Genomic DNA, 21,100 nt, shown 5'->3' with positions numbered 1-21,100 from the left:
GTCCTGCTCTTTGTGATCCACCCTGCAATCAGAATCCAGTCAGCCCAGATGCAACCCCGGACATTAAAATCTTGACGTCGGAAAACAAGCATTTATTAGCCTAAATCTTCGGATACAGGAGGGAGGAGGATAACAGGCAGAAACTTTGGGCTTTGTCTGAAGAGTGCCCCATACCCGTGGGCTGTGGAGTACTGGGAGCTCCCGCAGGCAAAGCTGCGCACTGGCGGGGGCCCAGAGCTGACACACTGGAGCAGGAGCTGCCAGGGCTGGGTTGTTTTCTTGCTCTGAGGAGCAGGACGAGCCTGTGGGAGATGCCCTGCTACGTCCTCTGGATCTTTTTCTTGTCCGTGATGAAGGCAAGAGGGGAGCTGCCATTCATTCCTGAGAACAACGCGGCCATGATGGTAAACTGGTAAGGAAAAATGTGTCTTTCTTTGCTCTTTAACGGGAGATAGCACTGTTTATTTCTCCTTTTTTTATGGCAGTGCCTGCTCTGACTTTGTCTACACATGTCTCTTGGCTTTAGGAATCTGCTTTAGCAACAGCTCTGTGCCTCCTGAATAGGGCAAAGGAAAGGGATAAGCTCTGTCAGATGGAGGTGATGGTTCTTTTTCATGGTCGTTCTGATTCACACTGTCTGGGACGAGCTTCCTCCCGCTCTGTCTTGTGATCAGAGACCAGGCAGAAAGCTTGGCTGCTCTCTCTTTATTGAGCACGTTGGGACAGTTTGAGCAGAAAGTGTTATGCACCTTGGTGCTTCAGTTCTACTAACTTTGTGTGTGAGTGTACTCCTGCCTTTTTTCACAATTAAATTTCCTATGGAGAGCAATGGGTTTCTAACCTAATCTATACTTCATCCTCTGCAATCCTGCCCTCACTCACCATTTTCCACCAGAGATGAGATGCATCTCCAGAAGACACCAGGCAATTTGACTGGCTTTCTCAATGCTCATTGCACTTCTCTTGGCTACAGGGTGCCCTCCGCTCCCCCAGAACTTGCAGTAGACAAGTGCATTGTGTAACCTGGTTAAACCCCTGTCCTGCGAGGCCCACGTGATGCCTGTTCCAGCCTCGACCCCCCCGGGACTCCCCCCACCAATGCAGGCCCAGGGCTGCCCTTGCGTGGGAGCCTTAAGAAGCAGGGGGGACAGCTCACATGGGTGCCCAGGCCAGGATTAAACGTTCTTTGCCTCTCTAATGCTGCCACATCTGGCGCCTCCACACCCAGCTGGACAGGGAATGGGAATCCTCGGGGCTAGCTCTCCCCTCCCACTGCTGCTGCCGTGGGGTCCCCAGACACGCAGCATGGCCACGCCACCACCGCCACCTGCCCTCCACTCCCTCTCCCCCCCCCCCCCGCATTGGCCTCATCAGGCAAATCGCTCTAAAGCGATGATTGAAACGGATCAAGCGCGTGGGTGGTGTTTGCCTGTGGGTGTTTCCTCCCTCAGGGAAGCACTCCAGCAATAGTGCTGGCAGACTGCACAAAGGCAGCTGCCAACAGGCTGTATGCAGCGTTCCCAGTGTTCCTCATAAACAGCAGGATCTTGTAGGACTCTCTGACCTGGTGAAGGGCCTCACAGTCAGCATGCAGCCCTCTCTGCTGTAACACCGCTGCCAGGAATCCAGGAACCTGCTCCACTCCCCAGAATCTTATGTCCTACAAACACATACCCATTCTCCTTGGAAATATCTTGCCCACCTGTACTGGTACTGATGTTCTCAGTTCCCACAGTCTGTCCCATCAGGTGGTATTGGTTAAGTCGGGAACCATCTTCAGCCACAACCACAGAGGTTGTGGTGCTGTTGGTCCACACATAGATCACTTCAGAATTGGGGTAAGCATCTGTTGACACAGGGGAAAAAGAGACAGTGATGAGTAAAACCATATAATGTTTTCGTTGATCTTTCTATGGTAGATGATGGGGAGAGAGAAGACTGGAGAGTGAATGGAGAAAAACAAAGAAAGATGACATAATAATGTTTCCATATGCCCAGTTCAAAAAATACTAGATCAAAGCCTTCTAATAAAACATATACACAGGATGGTTTGTCAAAGGCTGGAACAGTAGAAGTATAAACATAATCCATCACAACCACTCCAGCAGCTCGGACCCATTCTTACCTAGTGGCTGCTACTAAACCCCAGCAAAAGACATTTGCTGCAGCTCCCCCCTCAAAAGCACTCATGCACCTAGAGAACCTGGACAAGGGGGAACTTGTGAGTAGCTGCCCTATGTCCAGGACAAGACACTTGTGACAGGACAAGTCATGCTGTGGACAAGCACAGGGTCTGCTGTGTGTGCTGTTTTGGGGTAAGGACATACAGAGGAGATGCCAGGTCCTGTGCCTAGGGTCTGGCTGAGGATGACGAGTGCTGGGATGTGTGCTCATACCCCTGTGTGGTGCATGCATGTCCACAACACAGAGAAAGTACGCATGGGTGGGAGAGCATGGAGGAGAGCAGACTGGTGATGGGGAGGGAGAGATACACCTGCATTCCTGGAGATGCAAACATGATGATTTTCACTCACATACACTTGTAAGTCCTTAGAAATAAAGGCAGCGTTACGTCTGCCAACTCATTCCTTCCTCAGTAACAGCATTGTTATTTTTAAAGCCTTAGCACCTGGAGTAATTATGCTATTACGAAAGGATCTCAACTTTCTTTCAGAAATACAGTCAACAATGTTTTCTATTTTCCTTTTTAAGCCTTCTCTGCAGATTATGCATCAATAGATAGATAGATAAATAGATAGATAGATAGACAGACAGACAGACAGACAGATAGATAAATCCAGGAGCTGACTACATACTTAAAGATATTTTATTAAAGTAGATCTGGCACTTTTCAGAACACCCTAATCATTGAAAAAGTTACTTTCAGGTAACTTTGCTGCAGACGTATTGCAGAAAGCTAGAGACCACTACATGGACCTCTCTGAAAAGCAGGCAAGGATTACTTTCCCAGCAGGAGGTGAAATGCAGACAGGCTGCAATTCTGTAAGTACCAAGTTGGGGGGGAGCAGAATGGTTTCTTCTAGAAAAACTCATGTTCAACAGAACCAGTGTAGGAGACAACACACGCTGCCTTTCCAGATAAGAACTTGAAAGGCATGGGCAAGTGGCTAGTTTGAAGGATCTTGTGTACTAAGTACCATATCCAACACTGAGTTTTGGTTGCCAGAGCCAGTAAGCTGTCATAGAAAGCAGTGCCTCCCTGGAGATGTTAAAAATTTTCCCAGAGAGCATTTTAACATAAACAACTGATGGGAAAACAAAAACAAAAAAAAAAAAAACCATGCTAAGGCAGTCCCTGGATTCATACAATCTTCAAGTACTTAAAGTGAGCTTATAAACAGGAGGGAAAGCAACTTTGTACACAGTCTGATAGTGATAGGACAAGGGGGAACAATTTTAAACTAAAAGAGTGGAGATTTAGATTAGATGTTGGGGAATTTTTTTCACTGAGAGGGCGCTGAGGCCCTGGCACATGCTGTAGATGCCCCATCCATGGAAGCATTCAAGGCCAGGTTGGTGGGGCCCTGGGCAGCCTGAACTAGTGGGTGGCAGCCCTGCCTGAGGCAGGGAGTTGAAACTAGATGATCCTTTCCAACCCTAGGTCCTTTCCAATCTAAGTCACTCTATGATTCTATGAATCTCAATCAGAAAAAAGGAAATGATCCCAGATCAAGATAAGAGCATTCACAGTACAAGGAGCTGCAGATCACTTGGATACCGGAGTAGGTAGCAGGGAGGAAAACTTGTTTTCCCATTAGCTAATCTTCCCTAGAAATCTGTAGGAAATGCTACCAGAGGCAGGATGCCAGACTGGATACATCTTTGGTCTGACCTTTTTCACCTATTATCACATTCTTGTCCACACCTCTAAAGGATATGGAAATAATAAGAACAGAAAGAAAGAGAGCTCAAAAGAGGGTTACAAGTTTCTCCAGGGACTGGGAACAAGTCTTATGATTTACAGCTTAAGGAGCTCAACTTATTTATCTCACTGACAAGAGGCTGAGATGTGACTCAATTGCTGAGTATAGATACTTGTATACATGAAAGAAATCCAAGAACAGGGAAAACTTACACTACTAACAAAAGGAAAAGAAAAAAATCAGTGCCTGAAAGATGGTTTCAGATAGATTCTGATGAAGAATAGGACACAGTTTCTCAGTGCGTGGAGGAATTAAACAGCGGATAACCTTCCAAGAGTATAGATTACTGTCACCAGAAATATAGAGATGGAATGGGATCTTTTTCATCGTATCTCTAACAGTAGCTTGTTGCTGCTGTGTTCGTGACTGGAGTTGATCCAACCTTTGGAAGCTGAGAATCTATGAATCCTCCATCCTTATGAGCCATGCAGCCATGCAGGACATCCCACACGCCTTTCATGTGCTTGTATTTGTAGCTGTGAAGTAAAATTACTGTAATTATATCTCATGATCTGCTTTGAGAGGCTACAAACGAATTTCTTCCCTACTGCAAAATATTTGCATAACAAAAAGTGATGGAATTTCACCTTTCCCTTAAGAGATGAGATATCCTCCACATCTCAGAGATGATTACAAGTTCATAGAATTCTGTAAATAATTCCAAAGCTTGCTTTAGAGAAGTACAAGAAGATGGGTCACTTTAAGAAACTGCTGCAGAATATTTTATTTTTTTAAGTGCTTATCTGGGATGTGTTGGTCACTGGTTGATAGCCCCTGTGAATGCTGGATTTGTATGTAGGCAGACAGGGATTCCCAGATAACTTTATTTTTACCTATGTCACTTCCCATACAAAAAAAAAAAAAAAGATTTTGGATGTTTTGCTGGTATCATCCAGATGTATCTCACATCAGCAGTTCCACACTACTGCGAGTGTCTCAGGTACTGGGACTGTTTGTCCTGTTTTCTGCCAATGACATGAGCTCAGTGAGACACTTCCTGGTGAAAGCCCTGTAACCAAATTCCATTGAAAGTAAGCCCATGTTGGGACATGTGCTTGTGAGCCTTAGAAAGCATTCAGACACTTTATTTCTTAGCTCTGCCTATCTTTAACTGTCCTAAAACAGTGTCTCTGCTTCAAACTGGAGCCTTTACTGGGTGCTTACACACACACCTGAGCACAGGCCTGGAAGCTCCTGCCCTGGAGCACCTCAGCACCTCCTCCTTTTAAAAAAAAGTCTCTAATTCTTAGGCCAGGAGGCAACCAACTGCACCCAGATGGGCCTGACCCCACAGGGAATGCTTTGTGAGGTTGCTTTCTTCTGAAATTGCATCAGGAAAGGGAAGCTGTCTACAGATAATCTGTTAGACAGGATCATGTAAATGACCTCCCCATCTATCTTCTTTGCGACTGTAAGAAAACAAAGTCTGTGTTTTAAAAGGCTGTAATAAAGGATTTTTGGCTTAACGCCTTCTTTCCTCATTCTGGGCCAGGCTATGAGAATCTGAGCTTCCTTGTGAGAGAGAGAAGAATTGAGAAAATGCCAAAAGAAGAATGTGAATGTAAAAAGATGCAGCCACCCCCTCAGTCCATAAGTACTCTTGCGAGAAACTTACAGCTCTGACAGGAATAGGCTACCCCACATCCCTTGGTGTGGCAGCTGAACCTTGATCACATATTTTCTGGTCATCTAGATAAACCTCTGGGTAGCTGTGTTCTTGTACTAGGTACGTCTTCCTACCTCAAACCTTCCGCCACTCATTCCCTCCATTTCTAGTTTTACCAAACTTGACTACCATAAGCTCCAGCCCTGCTTCTGATAACCCATGCAGTATAATTAGGCACAGTCACATTGAGAGCTGAATGTGTGGGAGTAGTCTCGAATAATGTCATTTTGCTTTTGGGATAGAGCTGTTGCTAATGGAGAGATGGTATTATTCACTGTCATACCAAATTGTGTAAAAACCTCCCTCTGTTTAAGTACAGCTCCAGTAAGTTTTCAGTCTCTAAAGCATAAAAAAATTCAGCTCCTGATTTCTAGGGTTATGGGAAAGGCTTACTGCTGAGCAAGGAATAAGGTCCTTACCACCTTTACATAGTGCACAGAGGAGAGCAAAAAGAACTCCCGGAGAGTGACAGGAAAATGTAGTAAATGCTTTGGGTTAGAAGACAGGAAGAATACTGCTAGTGCTGTCATAAAAGCAAACCCAAATTCAAAGCCACTGAAAATACAGCTAAAGCTGCTTGAGTCTAATTTAAGCAAGTGGGCTTCTGTTATTCTAAATCCAATAATTAATTTGATGTTCTTTACAGTTATTTTGCTGGCTTGACAAAGAAAGTCAGATGCCTCATTCAATTTTTCTTTCTCGTCTAAGCTCACTCTTTCAAAAGACGAAAAGGAAACAGTTTAGATGAACAACTGAAAATATAGAGAGGTATGATATAATTAGAAGCAGGAAAATGGCAGGAGACATTTATTTTTAGTGGGGATTTGATAAATGGCTGCAGGCTTATCACCTAACAGAATGATGAAATGAAGTCATTTCTTCTCATATCTGTTTATTGATGAGTGGATCCATTTTTCTTCATTCTAACATTCAACACACACACCAGTGAATATAAAAACCGTACTTTCCTGTTCTCCCACACACTCTGCTATCTTCCTACTCTAACATGTCTGGCAAAGCAAACAGCAATTGGTCCTTCTTACACCAGTGAACAGAGAGCAGGTGAGAAACCACAACCAAAGGGAGGAACCAGTCTAACAAAAAACAGTTGGTAAGAACCCTGACATTTGTCTTGGCAGCACAGGCTGCCTTGTTTTCACTTGGATTAATTATATATGAACTAGAAAAGCCATTCTGGGACAACTGCTCATGTTGATTAGTTGTCCCCATTCAAGTTGCTTCTGCTACAGTTTTGGTAAAACATTACAGAAGGGATTCTAAGAGGACAAAAAGGAGATGTTCCAATGCCCATTCCTATGAATGAAGCACTGTGAGGTGCATAACACCCTCCCATACATTAAATGAGCAACCCATGTCAGCCTTCTCCTGTCACAGCCCTCACCACAGGACACTATTTCTTAGCTCCTTAAGGCAAATAAACCCCAATATCCCAAATATGGATGTCTGAGTGCAAACTTGAGACCTACGAGACCCAGATGTAATTCTTTTTAAGTTATCCTCACTAATGAATAAACAAAATCCACTGTGATGTACCTTCTGGGAAGTTTTCATAGCACAGAAAATACTTCAGGAAAAAAGAATCTCAAAACACTCCCCATGCCCTTTGATAGACCTCATAAGAAGCCATACACTAATGCCTGGATAATGATGCAAACTTGTGAAACATCGGATGTCGGCATACAGATGCACACGTTGCATGTTTGAGCTACATTCCACAACTAAACAAACAGTTTAGCCACAGTCCATGACTCGAATTCTTCTAGAAATACATCAGATAGAGAATGAATTAACCTTAAAAGATGCTGTAGAAAGATGACTTTCTGTTTTTTTTGTTGTACTCATTACAGCTGCGTTGTTACATTCGTAGCCTTTATCATCATATTACATGCCTCGGGATCATCAGACTGGCACATTTTGGAAGTATTGCTAATCCCTATTAAATTCTGTTGTGAAAGTTAGGTGCACAGTTTTTTTAGAAACTCTAGTGATAACCTCAATATGCATACAAATACATATCCATCCATGTAGCTAAGTGTTTGACTCACTTAGAGACTGTTAGATAACTCAGTAGAGATTCAGATTTACAATCTCACAAAGACTTCTGCAGGGAGTAAAACAGTGCTGCTGATAAGCCATAATGTATCAGCTTGAATTCCGAGAGTCAGGCTGGGTTTCTTCTGGCTTGTGCATGAACATTTTACCTTATTATATACAGCATCTGTCAATGCTTCTGTCTGTACAACTGAGGCTAGATTTGAACTCTGTAATTGGAATTTCCCTTTAAATTGAGTTGATAAGAATGAATTGATGTACAAATGAGGATTCTATACACTCTGTAGGAAGAAATGTAGTAAAAACGTAATTTTAAATATAAAAAGAGAAAGACAGTGCTAAATATGCATGGTCTGAGTCTGGAGGAAATAAGTTCTTTTAAAAAAGGAAGCTATTGAGGTAAAATAACAATTTAAATACTAAGAGATACGAATTCACATATTCAATGATTAAGAGCCTAAAATCAAGATGTTTTTAGTGTATGGTGATGAATTCCGCTGTTCTTACAAGAATTTGAGACTTAATTATGGAAATTATGTTAGGGATCTGAAATCATCAGAATTAAGACTGACTATTTACTATTTAGACTGGCATGATCTTACAGCATCTTGATAAACGGAATAAATGATATGAACATGTGCCATAGAAAGAAGCATAACATGTATAAATACATAGAATTAAAAATTGGAATCACATAGAATCCCAGCATGGCTGAGGTCAGAAGGAACCTTTTGAGATCATTCAGTCCAACCCCTGCTCAAGCAGTGCCACCTCCAGCCAGCTGTCCAGGACCATCTTCAGCCAGCTTTTGACTGCCTCCAAGGATAGAGACTTAACAACCTCTCTGAGCAGCCTGTTTGACTGTGACCATGACCCCAGTAAAAAAAGTTTTCTCATGTTCAGGTAGAATTTTGCCTACTTTAACTTGTGCCCATCATCTTTTCATGTCTCTGGGCACCACTGAGAAGAGCTCTGCTCCTTCTTTTTCATATTTATACAGATGGAATAACCTCCCCAAGCTTTCTCCTCTCCAGGCTTTCCCAGCCAGTTCCGTATTTCTCAGCCTCTCATCATATGAAAGATGCTCTAGCCTTTATATTATATTTGTGCACCTGACTTGTTCCACAAAGTTCAAATTTTTCTTGTGCACAGAAGCTCAGAACGGGTGCTCCAAATGTAAGGAGAAATGAAAAACTCAGAATGAAATATTTTTGGGATGACACAGCATCATCTAGATGGTACAACAGAGGACCTCCAAGGAGAAAATTATTGTCATGGACTTAAAGCAATTATTGTATGAAACTGGCGAAAAAAGATAATAGGACACAATTGGCTATAAAACAGTAAGAAGTTCAACCTTACTAAAATGATCACTGTTTCTGTCCTTCCTGAACTTACAATAAAAACATAATTTGATAATATGGGCAGCATTTCATATGTTTTCCCAATACAAAGTTTTATTTGATTTTCTTTTCGCATTCCACAGGGAATAGAATAGGATGTTTTCAGAAATGTGCTAGACAGATCTCAAGGGATTTCATTACTAAGAAAAAGTAATATACCTTTACTGATCATTACTAAAAAAATAAAGCCCTAAGTTAGATAAAAATGACTTTGTTTCAGAATGTAATTTATAAGTCACCTCTGGAAAAGGTGGGAATAGGAATGTGACAGAAGTGTCTGGGGCTTGGAAATTAAATGGAAACACTGACTGTGTCTACAAGGTGGTGAGAAATACAGAGCTGAAGATGACTGTGAAATTCATTTTGAGAGAGTTTTATGATGTTCCTTCAGCTTTTCAAAGCAAGTGACAGGTGGAAGGTCCTGTTTAATTCTAGAAGTTCTGAATCGGGGGAAAACTCTAAATGTGACCCTATTTAGAGCTCAAAATCATAAAACAAAGGAGAAAAAAAAATCCCTCATGACTTTGCCTGAAAGAAACTTTGTAATTTTGAAGGTGTGATTCATTATTAGCAGAGTCAAGGCTACTGACTGCTTTAATACAATGAATTAGCTATTTGCAAGCTGGTACACTAAATCACAGGCATACCAATTATGAATGCAATATGAATACTAACAAACAGTTGCGCTGATAATTCACTCAGGCACAGTACCCTCACAGGATGCTATTACGCAGATTAAGAATAGCCCTGAGGTAGGAGCTATGCAGAACAGCACAGAATTTCCCTCAAGGATCATAGTGGAGACACAATTTGGCCATGGGAGCACTGCCCCTCTGAGAGGTGTGCATATTTGCCACCACCGCTGGCAACACTGATGATTCACTGCCCACCCTGCATGCCCACACGGCAACGGGGAGCAGTGCAAGCAGCGCAGATATTCCCTAAGCACAGAGACTGCAACAACAAACTGATGCCTCGCTGTGAAATCTCATACTATAGGTACCTGGGTTAAAAACCATACACAGTGTACCCTGGAAGAACAGGTCTTCTCACTCCACTCGAAGTAGGAAAGGAGCAGAGTTTTGTCCTGGTGTACCTCAAAGGGCAACAGACAGGCGAGTTAAGACAACAGAACTGTGCCACCCTTTGCTGTGGGATGCTGCTATAGGTGGGCTGAAAGGGGTGCCTACACAGGAGCTGCTGTGGGGCTGCTGTACACCCAGCTGCTCTGCAGTACCAGGTCATCTTCCCAAAGTGCCTGTTCTCATCTGGAGCAGATGATGGCTTCCTTCTTTTGCCTATTCCCTTCCAACTTCTGTTTCTTCCTCTCACTGCCCTCAGTACTTAAATTATCTTCCTTTATTTTTGAATTTAGTGGCAGCTGCCTCAGTCTAGAACAAATCTAATTGATCCTGCACCTCAATTAATGGTGGCTACACAACTGTCTTTCATATAGAAGGGGTAAAAGGAAGGCTCTGAATCCTTCTTTTATTTTTTTCCTGTTAGGGCTTGTATAAGTACCAGTTGTAAAAAGACTACAGCAGCAGAGCGGTAGGATGCACTGGGGTAACATTTAAACATCTAAAATATCCTGGGGCCTCCCTAACCCTACACAGGTATTTGTAGACCAGGAGCATGGTAATTCCAAATTGGCCAACCTTTGTGAGTGCTGTAGTAACACATAATGAACTCTGAATTTGCAGTCATGGTATTAGGCAGCTATATTAACTGCTTCATTAGATAAAACAGCGTGGTCATGAGGAAGATGCTAGAGATTTAATTTATTTTTTTGCTAAGCAAATAAAAGTATCCTCCAAAGTGTGACTGACACCATTAGTCACGTTGCACAGTATCTTACTATGTAAACAATTTCTATCACAGTGGTCCACTCATTTTGCAAGTTGACACTTAATATCAGCAAAGATAATGCAATCAGCTCTCCATCAGTACCACCAAGATTTCCTTTGAGAAAAAGAGAGTGAATTGTAGAAAAGAGTCGCTTTGATCTTGTTTTGAAAGGTGCTTTCAAAAACATGGAGGTTTTGGCCAAATCTAACTTCAGAGAGTGAAATTATGTCGTCAGCACAGTGAATGAGGGTTCTTTCCACCCCCTTCAGTGGTACCAAGGACTCTCCCATCGTAGGCAGCACATCTACTGATCTACTATTCAGAGCATCGTGATTTATGCATCAGTATGACCTGAAACCAACCAGGAAAAAATGGAACTACCTGCAGAACTAAAATATACGTCTTTTATTCTGAAACCAGTCCCTTAATGAAGACATTTACAACTCTCAGAAGTACTGCTACACTAATAACACTGTGTGCATGTATAATCAATAGGCAGGCAGAGGCAGTAGGTTGAAATATTATTATTCAGTCACTTTAACACTGCTCAGAGATCACAGTCACCAGAACTTATTCCCCACGCCAAAGCTGCAGTCATATAAATCACAGAAGTGGGAAAACTCCCAAGTCCCTGATGTCAGAAAAGAGATCCTCCCATTCCCATTCCCTGCTGCTAGCTTGGAGACACAAGCTTAGATGGGTTTTCCTGGTCCTGGGATCCAACCCTCTAGAAGGTGTATTGCTATTCTATATACTATTCTATGGTGCAGTAAGATTGAAAACATCAGGCATGCGAGGCTACTTGTAATTCTCAAAAGCAACGTTTGCTCCAGGGCTCTTCAGGGCAGTAGTGCAGAATAAGGAGTAACAGCAGTCCCAAAAACAGATTCTGCTTTGGAGACAGAGCAGCAGAGCTTCCATTTCTGAACTCAACGCTAAGATGGAGTTTGACCTTCTGGAAGAGACTCCAGCTTTTTCAGCCTGTGAATACAGGTGGGTCACAGAGTCGCTTCGTATTTAGAACAAGGGGATTGCTGCAAGCTCTATCTTCCTTCCCCCTCCCTGCACCTCTTACTTGTATATCACCAAAGCTTTTCATTTCCCTTCCTATGGAGCACAAAAGGAACGTTTTGTTAATGAGCACAGAACTGCTTGAGGCCACTAGTTCAAGCTACCTCAGTGGTGAATAAAAGCCCTTTCCATCAGGAACCTGTTCTTACCAGAGGAACCATCGGAGGAACAACCATTTCGCATTTTGTCTGTCACTGTACTAAAGTGTCCCTTCTTTGGGAACCTTTCCCTCCTTCCCACAGAGACCCAGGCCCAAAGGCAGTTAGCTATTTGTCTTCCCTGTGCACATTTCCTTATCTACAGCCATCAGCTGACCTATTTCAGTCATCTGCTTTAGGAGGAGATTAACCTGAGCTTAAAAATATCTGCTCCTCTCCCCTGACCGTAAGAGGGTGAGAGTGGTTAGTATATATTTACTCCACAGAAATATAAATTTAGAAGAGAAGAATCCCATCTCTGCTGACAGATTTAATACTGGATGCCTTCAGCAAAGCAGCTAGCTGGTAGCACAGGCTGGACGTGAGCAGACTATCAGTGGACATGGTGTGGGAATGGGCAAAAAGAGCTAACTCTTCAGGCTTCCCCTTTTCCATTTCTTCACCAGGCACAGCACAAACAACTACTTCTTTTGAAGAAACTTGCTGACCTTGAACTGCAGTTCACACCACATAGCAGTTCAGGCTAACCTAGTTTTCAGTACAGGGGATGAGGCTAACATGGACCTGGCAATTTGGAGGGAGGACTGATGGTTGATGAGAGACCAAAATGTCAGGAAAGAGCTTCCAGAAACCAAGCTTTCAGCAGTGTCTTGCAGCTTTTTCTCTTTCCTTCCTCAAAACTGTAGGCAAGTCATTTTGTCATTAGTGTAGTGCACTAGCACTGGGAGGCTCTAATTGAACCGAGGGACCCATAACGACAGAGGCAATAAAAGCAGGTAATGAACCACTCTATCTTTGCTCAGAAGAGACTGTAATTGCTCTTTGCCTACTCTGTCCCCACCTGCAGAATGCAGGCAGTGGAGACTTACCTGCCTCACATCAGTACCATGAGAATGACTTTGGAAGCATTTATGAAATATTTACAAGCCATGGAAATGGCCACCTTGGAAAGTAACAGCCATTAAAAAACTGTCTTGTAAAGCAGTGGTGCAGTATTTACCCATTTGTCCCATTTACAAATAATATCCCATTTGCCAGTGGCATAAACCCATGATCCATAGTCGGCAACTGTAAGCCTTCAGTGTGCTTTTTGGGGCATTACGGGCCACATAATGTCTTTGCAGGTTTGCACCCAAGGATCATTTGTAAGCTACAGATGCCTAAAGCCAATGAAGCAGAGAGTATCTGCATGTTATTTACTACTGCTGACAACTCAATTTGAATCACGGTTTTCCTGCAATCAAGCAGTTGCACAGCCTTTAAATTTAGCTTGAAATCTCCAGAGTGGGAAATACATGCTGATGTTTGTACCAACAGCAAAGCACCTGGATCTCCTGCTTCACCACAGCAGTGTCTAGACCTCTTTCAGGCAAGATAAAAAATGCTGTTGTGTATCTCCACACCAGCTGCCTCCCTGCCTGAACTTTTTATTCCTTGAGCTCAAAGCCAATGCTGGTCAAGCTTTTTCCTCCTAAAAAGGAGCCCCAGGGAAGCACTCCTTACCGATACAAAAACCAGTTTTATTAACCATGATCCTGGTGGCCCTCTAGGCTGGAAGGGAGCCAACCCCGCGGCTGCTGCAGCTCAGCATTTGTGGGAAGACCTCAGGTTTTTCAGACAATTGCTCTTTCTGACCTCTCTTTTCAACTCTATTATGAACCTAAGGGGAAAAGCTACCGGCTTCTGAACAGATGATCACAAAGAACAGGAAGTCGCTGATCCAAAACCAGGCAGTATTTCACAGGAAAGCAATTGCACCCAGAGGACAGGATGGTGGCAAATGCTGAATTTTTAATGTATTTTTTAAATTCTCTCAGCACAGACCTGAGTATATGTGACAATGGCTCTGAAAAATAAATTAATGACAGTGACAGCAATCACTTAGGAGGAAATCAGCACAGCTTCTCCAGCATCTTCTGCAAAGTCCTGAACCTACAGGTGAAGGAAAAAACTGACCAACATTATAATTTTAGGGAGCTTTTAGAAAGGGCCTTTTTCACTTTTGACACTCTAAAAAGGTATGACTTCGATGGGAAACATACCAAAAGAGTAAAAAAGTTAGGGACATCTTTATTGGTAAGCTCTGCTCTGTGATGGGGTTCCATAATAACAACTCCCACAGAAACATGAATAATGGCCCAGTTTTTTTAAATTCTCAGATTTCTCTTGAGAAAAGCTTCTTAGATTTCTGAAATATGCAAATATTACCTACCCCCTCGATGTAGGAGAAACACAAAGCTCAGGTAAGATACTTGCAGAAATTGTGAAGTTGTCTTTATACAGAAGAGCTTTTAGTTTTGACTTCTTTTCTTTAACTCTCTTGAAAAAAAATGGGACTTCCAGCATAAAAAAACTATCCCATACCTGGAAGGGAGAGAAAAGCTCACCACCAACAGATGCAACATCTAACTAATCTCCAGGAACTAGTTCTTTGGAACAATGTGCGACAGATCTATTTCTGAGCTAGCTATGTAGAGAAAAATGGATTTCTAAATTTCTTATCTACATCTGAGGTAGTATTGCAGAGAAATAGGAAATTCTAAAATATGATTCATCTCATCCTTAGGGAGTCATCAAAAATAGTTCTAATGAGCTGCACTACCAAAGTACTTGCTTTCTTTCAGTGTCTGTAAAAGAGTCTAGACAACTGCCATGTCATTGTCTAGCTGAAATTGTCACAGACCCACCCAATCCATTATACAAGACTCTGCTACCAATGCATGGCTTTCAGTACAAGATCAACTACTTGCTCATTCTGAAGCAGTGCATTTCTACGTCCTGCAACAGATAAAAGGCACAGCAGATCTGGGAAAGCCTAGTGGAGCCTAGTAGCTCTTGTGGTAACCTATGATTTTGTTAATATGTTTTAGCCATGAATTTGTGTATCAAAAACTTGATTATTTTTTTAAAACACAGCCTCAAAAAGAGTCATGTGTCCACAATTTCAAGGAATGTAGAGGTAAATAATAGCAATTTCTATTATGTGGTGTCCAACTTCACTAATTCTGCAGGATGTGTGGGAAATCAGTTTAGGCTAGATTACTACAATTATTATATTATATTAATTATTATATATATTATTATATATAGTCATTATTATGACTAGCTAAACAAGCAAAATTAAATCTCAGGTCCAAGCTAGCTGTCTAGATTACCTTTATCTGATGCTGCCACAAGCATTTCTTTCAACAAGTCTGGAGATCAGTCTTTAAACAGCTAAATATTAGTGGAGACATATTCCAGTTAAAGTGGTGGTTGGTAACTGGTGGTAGCATGTGATAGAAGAAGAGGAAATACATCAAATATCTTAGAAATCTTAGCAATCAGTTTTACCTTATTTTTGTCATTCAGGTGTTCATTGCAATGGACGTGTCTTAAGCAGTGATAAACTTAGGAAAGTAGACTTTACCTGAGCCAGCAGCATTTAATTATTCATATACAAGGCTTTTACTCACAGATTTTGTGAAGCTGAATACACTGATAGCATGTTCTACTAAAAAAGAATTTGAGTCTGTTTCCTGCAATCTGTTTTGAAGCTGTCCCTCCACATCTACAGTTCTCCTGCTGTCTCATGGACTTTTAATTTGGGGAAGCATAAAATAAAGAAATTCCCTGCAGGTGCTTTCACCTCAGAGCTATTATAAGCATCATGGAGAAACTTCAACACTAGTGGAAGTTCCTTGAAAAAACATTTTTGGAGAAATTTCTAAGTGTCTGTAGGTGCATGGATTGTTTGTGAACAGAAAGAACCTTAGTAGTGCTAGCTCACAGTTGCAATAAAATCCTGTGGTAATGGTGAAGCTTCTCTCTGCTCATTACTCCGACTTCATCTGCCTCAGAGAAAAACAATTTGAGTGTGTTTTCTGCCACAGAAATAGCCTGTGCACCTTCCCTTATCAAAGACCACAGAAAACAACATGACTCAGTTTGAGCTGTTAAAGGGAAGAAGTACATAAACCATGTTAACGTCTTTCTTCAAAAGCCATATATTTTACTTAGTATGGTTTTCTCATAGTCTGCAAACTCTCAGTGCAATCTACAATGATCAGTCTTCTCCATCTGCATAGCCAAATGAAATTCATCAGGAATACAAGCCAGGCCTGTTTTAATACAGCACCACTCGCAAGCTAGAGGGAATTTCATTATTTTCAGAATATTCATTAGAATTTCCACTTACTCTAAAAAGAGTAGGAATTTTCTTCTTTTTTTTTTTTTTTTTTCCCTGGAAGTGACTAGTGGACAATAGGTTCACATATATATCAGTACAAGGTCTATGTACTCAGACACGGTGCCTTCAAAATTCCATCGCCATAAGTAGATACTCTCTTCCAATATCTGACATTGTTAAATCACCAGTTAACACTCACTAATAGCAATTAAGTAATTCATCTTCAGGGGAACCCTGCGAGCTAGGTAAAACTGATATAATTAACGCACGAGTAAAATGAGATTTAGGAGTTAAGTCAGTTGCCTGGGCAGAGGCCTTCATGGCCTAGTGGATTAGACATCTGTCCCTCCAACCAAGAAGTTGAGTCTAATCCTTTTTTTGACATTGATTTGCTGTGCGGCCTTAAGAAAAGTCAATTAACTTCTCTGCCTCAGCTGCCCTGGAGATAATGATGCTTACCTTCCCAGTGACACATGGGTATTTGGAGACCGCATTCAACGATACTTCTAATGTACTCTTAAGGCCTCTCAGTGGAAGAGGTGAAACATTAAAGCTTCCTAGCTTTAATGCCCTTTCTGTCTTATCTAATTCCTCTTTCCCACACCAAAAATAGTCTGGGGGTAAGGAGGAATTTCTTCAGGCTAAGATGCAGCTTGTGAAAACATGGCTGGTGCCAGGAAGTGCCACCATTTGGCCTGCAAATTTACCCAGAGTGCAGGTCAGTGCTAAAATTACCATGGGAAGTTTAATTTGAAGAAACTACTACCCGTGCCAAGCTGTCGTGACACAGAGAACAGACTGCCATGGTCATCCCACCAGCACCCTGCCTCAGGTCCAGAGGGGCTTCCTTGCAGATCTCTGCCCCTCACATACCATCCCCAACTCCCCAGCTCTAAATGAGATTCCTATGGGGGTGGCTTCACAGGCAGCCTTAGCCCCGGCAAGGGCACAAGCCTGGAGGGACAGCACCCATGTACCACACCGCAGGCTTGGACATGCCACCTTCAAGCACTGGGAAACTCTATCAAAAGTGGAGGACACCTAAAATCTGTTCTGTTCAGTTTGTTAGTAGCTGTCATTGAACTTCTGACCTCTGGCAAGTGTACCATTTCATGACAATCCATATGGAATAGAATCATAGAATGATCTAGGTTGGAAAGACCTTTGAGATCATCAAGTTGAAACAGAACGTAGAGGTATTACTTCTGTAGCTGGTACGCGCACTGCCCAGCAGCTATCTAGGTTGGGGGTATGTGCACATATGTACCTTTATATCTCTTTTTCTGTATTTTACCTTGCTTTGATTATCTCTGCAAAATATTCTCTTGTCACATAACGCTACTTCAGATAACAAGATTTCCTATATTTTAATACAGCAAACCCCAGTGAAACAGAATATAAGAAATCAACATTTACCTTTATTTCTGTGAGGAAGATTAACATTTCTTCCCTTTAACACTGAAGGAAATGTCAGGGCTTCTTCCTTTTTGCTTGCAGAATTATAGCAAACTGCTCCCACCTGAGCTGATGCACTGATACTCCCTGAAACCTCTTTTCCTGCATTCCTGCATTCCTGGCCACTTCATTCTGCTGCCCTGCACTCCCACCCACTGACCAGTGAGCATTCCTTTCCTCTTCACCCTCCTGGTTCCACTGACAATGTGTTTAACATTTGCTTTGATGCTAGCCCTTCAGGCTTTTCAAAATCCTTCATGGAAATAAAACCATTAAAAACACATCCTTTGAGGAAAGATGAGACAATCTGAAGAAGAAAGAGCCTGTGCTTGTGTATAATACACCCTTGTATGTTTATCTTGTAGATGACTTAATGCAAACCTGCATTGCTGGAAATAGGGAATAAGTACTATACTCTCCTCAAATACAGCTGAGCTAATTCAATAAACTCTGACTTCTTGGCTGATACTTGTGCAAACATCTGCATATTACATTACAGTAAAGTACTAATGAGCTGTCAGATCAATAACACAGCTATTCCCAAGGCTGAAAGACTACCAATAGCCTGTCCCTATGTATTTACCTACTGCAGAGACTGTCAGTGTGGACCAGTAAAGGCTCCATGTCCAGGCACTGTAGAAGAACTTAAAGATAACTTGCAGTAGCTTATAAAATATACTCTGGGATTGTATACTGACTGCAGCAAGTAGCATAAACTGAAACCATACTCACTTTTCATTTGTCTAATAAAAAAAATTTCAACATCTTTCCTGTGAGTTAAAATTACTAGTACAGTACATAACATGTAACAGCAGGAAGGATATCTTCTTTGCACTGTTTTTTTCCCAGTAGCTTTGGTTTAACCCTGTATGCAAATAATCACAGCTTCCTGTGAGATGTTTTCCATTTTTAAGATTGGAATGAAATGCGTGGTCTTCCAATTTCTTTTTTTGGTTGTTGTTTTTTTAAGTTGAATGTAAAGGAATATTATACCTCCAGATCTGTATTGGCCATTCAATAAATTAACACTGCTGAGGTATATAGACACACTTGAACTGACAGTAACCTTGCAAAATATTGGTGGCTGTTTAGACAAATGATGAGTTTATCTGGATTGCAAGAGGAAGAAGAAAGCAGTTCTTCCTAAGTTAGGTAATTTGGTAATCATTACCGTAAACAGTGTTTTTACTTCTCAGTATGATCACGAGAAGACAATGCATAGCCAGTATTAAACCAGTGCAGATACAGAAGATAAAGGCAAAGCTTAATCTTGGTAGGATTAGTGACTCTAAATTGATATGACTGAAAAAGCATTGAAAAATGCTGAAGCTAGGTGGCTTTAGGGACAAGCAAAATGCCTTGCCTGGTAATTTTCAGAAGTCTTTAGAGACACTGATTGCACCTGCAACCTCTGATTTGATTACTGAAATAAAAAATGCCTACTCTAGTAGCCTCATCTGTACTTTAATTAAGAGCTTTGTATTTAAATATAACCATCTGATCCCCTGAGGTTATTTTTAAAGTAAGCATCTGGCAAGTGACCAGTATAGTGGATTAAAGGCTTGGAACTGAAGAAAAATCATCGTTCTGCATACAATTTAGAATAATGTGTGCATACTGACAAATATAAGTGTACAGTAAATCATGTAACAAGATACAGGACCGGATTTATTAAAAGCAAATGGAGAGATATTTCCTCTTTCAGTGTTCTAGTTAATATACACAATGCATATACTGTACTGCAGTCTAATTCATGTGAATACCATAACAGCACAATCGATCTGATATTTTCTAATGGAAGCTCCATTTTTCTAAAAAAGCAAAAACTACAGTCATCAACTTATCTGCTGGATGTGTAGGCTGGATGCTGCCATTGGCATGCGTGCACACTACCAGGGGAGGACCAGGGAGGACACAGGTACATGCTGTATTAAAAGGAGAGGAGTAAGGGAAGGACAAAACACTTGTACAAAGTACCACTGAACACAAAAAGCCAGACAGGGAATTTTCTGGATCTCACTTGAGAAGATAACTTACAGCTTCCAAACTTCAATGGGCAGGCATGTGCGTCCATTGGGAAATCTTCAAGCTGCATGGGACATTCAGCAGAGATGGTTAGTCTGTGGAGGAGTATAAAGAAAACCCATCAGTTTCTGTCAGTGCCTTCTATTAGGGCCATCACTGTTAACATCAACACAAGCCAGCTTTTCCTGATGGCTCCTGGCTCTTGCTGAAGCACAGCAGCACCTGTCCAAGTGGGAGATAAAGCAGCTGGAGCACCGTGCTTGTGTCTGGGGCTTTATCTACTGCTCGGCCACACCAATGGCTTTTATTTATGCAAGCGGTTTCAGCAACATCATTCTTTCTTAATTTGTATGTGCAGGAAGGTCTGTGCTGGGGTTCTTGCCACAGACCTTATTCTCATCTGCCTTCTGTAAATACTGCAACCGAACCTGGGATCTGACTTTTGAGTAAAGCACTGTTAAAGGTGAAAAGAAGCACTGACTTCTATCTTAGCTACTGAAAAAGGTCTAACAGGATCATTCGCTGTTTTCACCCCAAATTCCATGCATACAAAAAGGGGAACAATGCTTGCCTTCTGTAAAGAACTTTTGAACAAATGAAATGTGCATGAAATAAGCCTCACTACATTTGTAGGACAGACTGTGACTGCATCTCCAAATATTTTTTTAAACAAAAAAAAAAACATCTACCTGACTCAGTGCTTACTCCCCTGTATTACCACAACAAAATGAATATTCTGGGAACTCCCACCCAACTAAGCACATAGCACTACAGTTAGTTTTTCTGAACAAATGAGGCAGACTAGTTTGGTCCTACATACTGTGAATTACTGTCAGGAAAAGAGGGCTGGGACATTGTGCCCAGCGTATCACCTGGGGTAACAGAGCTGCCCTGCCACTAGTGCAGAATTCCTGAGCTAGAAAAAACTTTAGAAAAGATAGATGTCCTACGGAGGTTCTGTGTGACTGGCAGATCGAGATAAATGCAAATAAAAGCCTAAGGCACATTTCTGAGCACTGTGATATATTAGTTTTATTGATATAAAATACATCAACAGAGTCAAAGCTGAGTTTACTAGGTGCATGCAGCACATAGCACAGTGAAAATCTATTTTTAATTGGGCCATTCTGCTGTCTGCGTGGATTGAATGGTTTGCTTGGGATGGTGAGGACGCAAATCTTGTTTTATATTAAGAATACCTATCTTCTCACTTTAATGTCTTGAAGGTGACTGAGCAGAGACACACAAAGCACCAAAGACTGCCCTGTGCTGGGGTACTACAGGACACT

At 41.7% G+C, this 21,100-nt stretch overlaps 2 protein-coding genes across 3 annotated transcripts in view; one reads left to right on the top strand and one right to left on the bottom strand.

Annotated features, from left to right (window-relative positions):
- GABRA5 (gamma-aminobutyric acid type A receptor subunit alpha5) overlaps window positions 1–21,100 on the bottom strand; it is a 52,435-nt gene that overhangs the window by 7,907 nt on the left and 23,428 nt on the right. For both annotated transcript variants that reach the window (XM_065741207.1, XM_065741208.1), the window contains exons 6-7: window positions 19,824–19,906; window positions 1,703–1,846 (exon numbers count right to left, since the gene is read on the bottom strand). In XM_065741207.1, the coding sequence (XP_065597279.1) occupies window positions 1,703–1,846; window positions 19,824–19,906 (227 nt within the window). The remainder of the gene's footprint in view (window positions 1–1,702; window positions 1,847–19,823; window positions 19,907–21,100) is intronic.
- The window catches only part of GABRB3 (gamma-aminobutyric acid type A receptor subunit beta3), a 178,514-nt gene continuing 157,725 nt past the window's right edge, over window positions 312–21,100 (top strand). The window contains exon 1 of the mRNA XM_065741203.1: window positions 312–412. Within this exon, the coding sequence (XP_065597275.1) occupies window positions 312–412 (101 nt within the window). The remainder of the gene's footprint in view (window positions 413–21,100) is intronic.

Source organism: Cyrtonyx montezumae, unplaced genomic scaffold, assembly GCF_038088225.1.
Source record: "Cyrtonyx montezumae isolate F1298 unplaced genomic scaffold, pur_monq_1.0 scaffold_3, whole genome shotgun sequence".
Classification (NCBI taxonomy): Eukaryota; Metazoa; Chordata; class Aves; order Galliformes; family Odontophoridae; genus Cyrtonyx; species Cyrtonyx montezumae.
The sequence above is the reverse complement of the archived record's forward strand: the minus strand, read 5'-3'. Positions and strand labels throughout refer to the sequence as shown.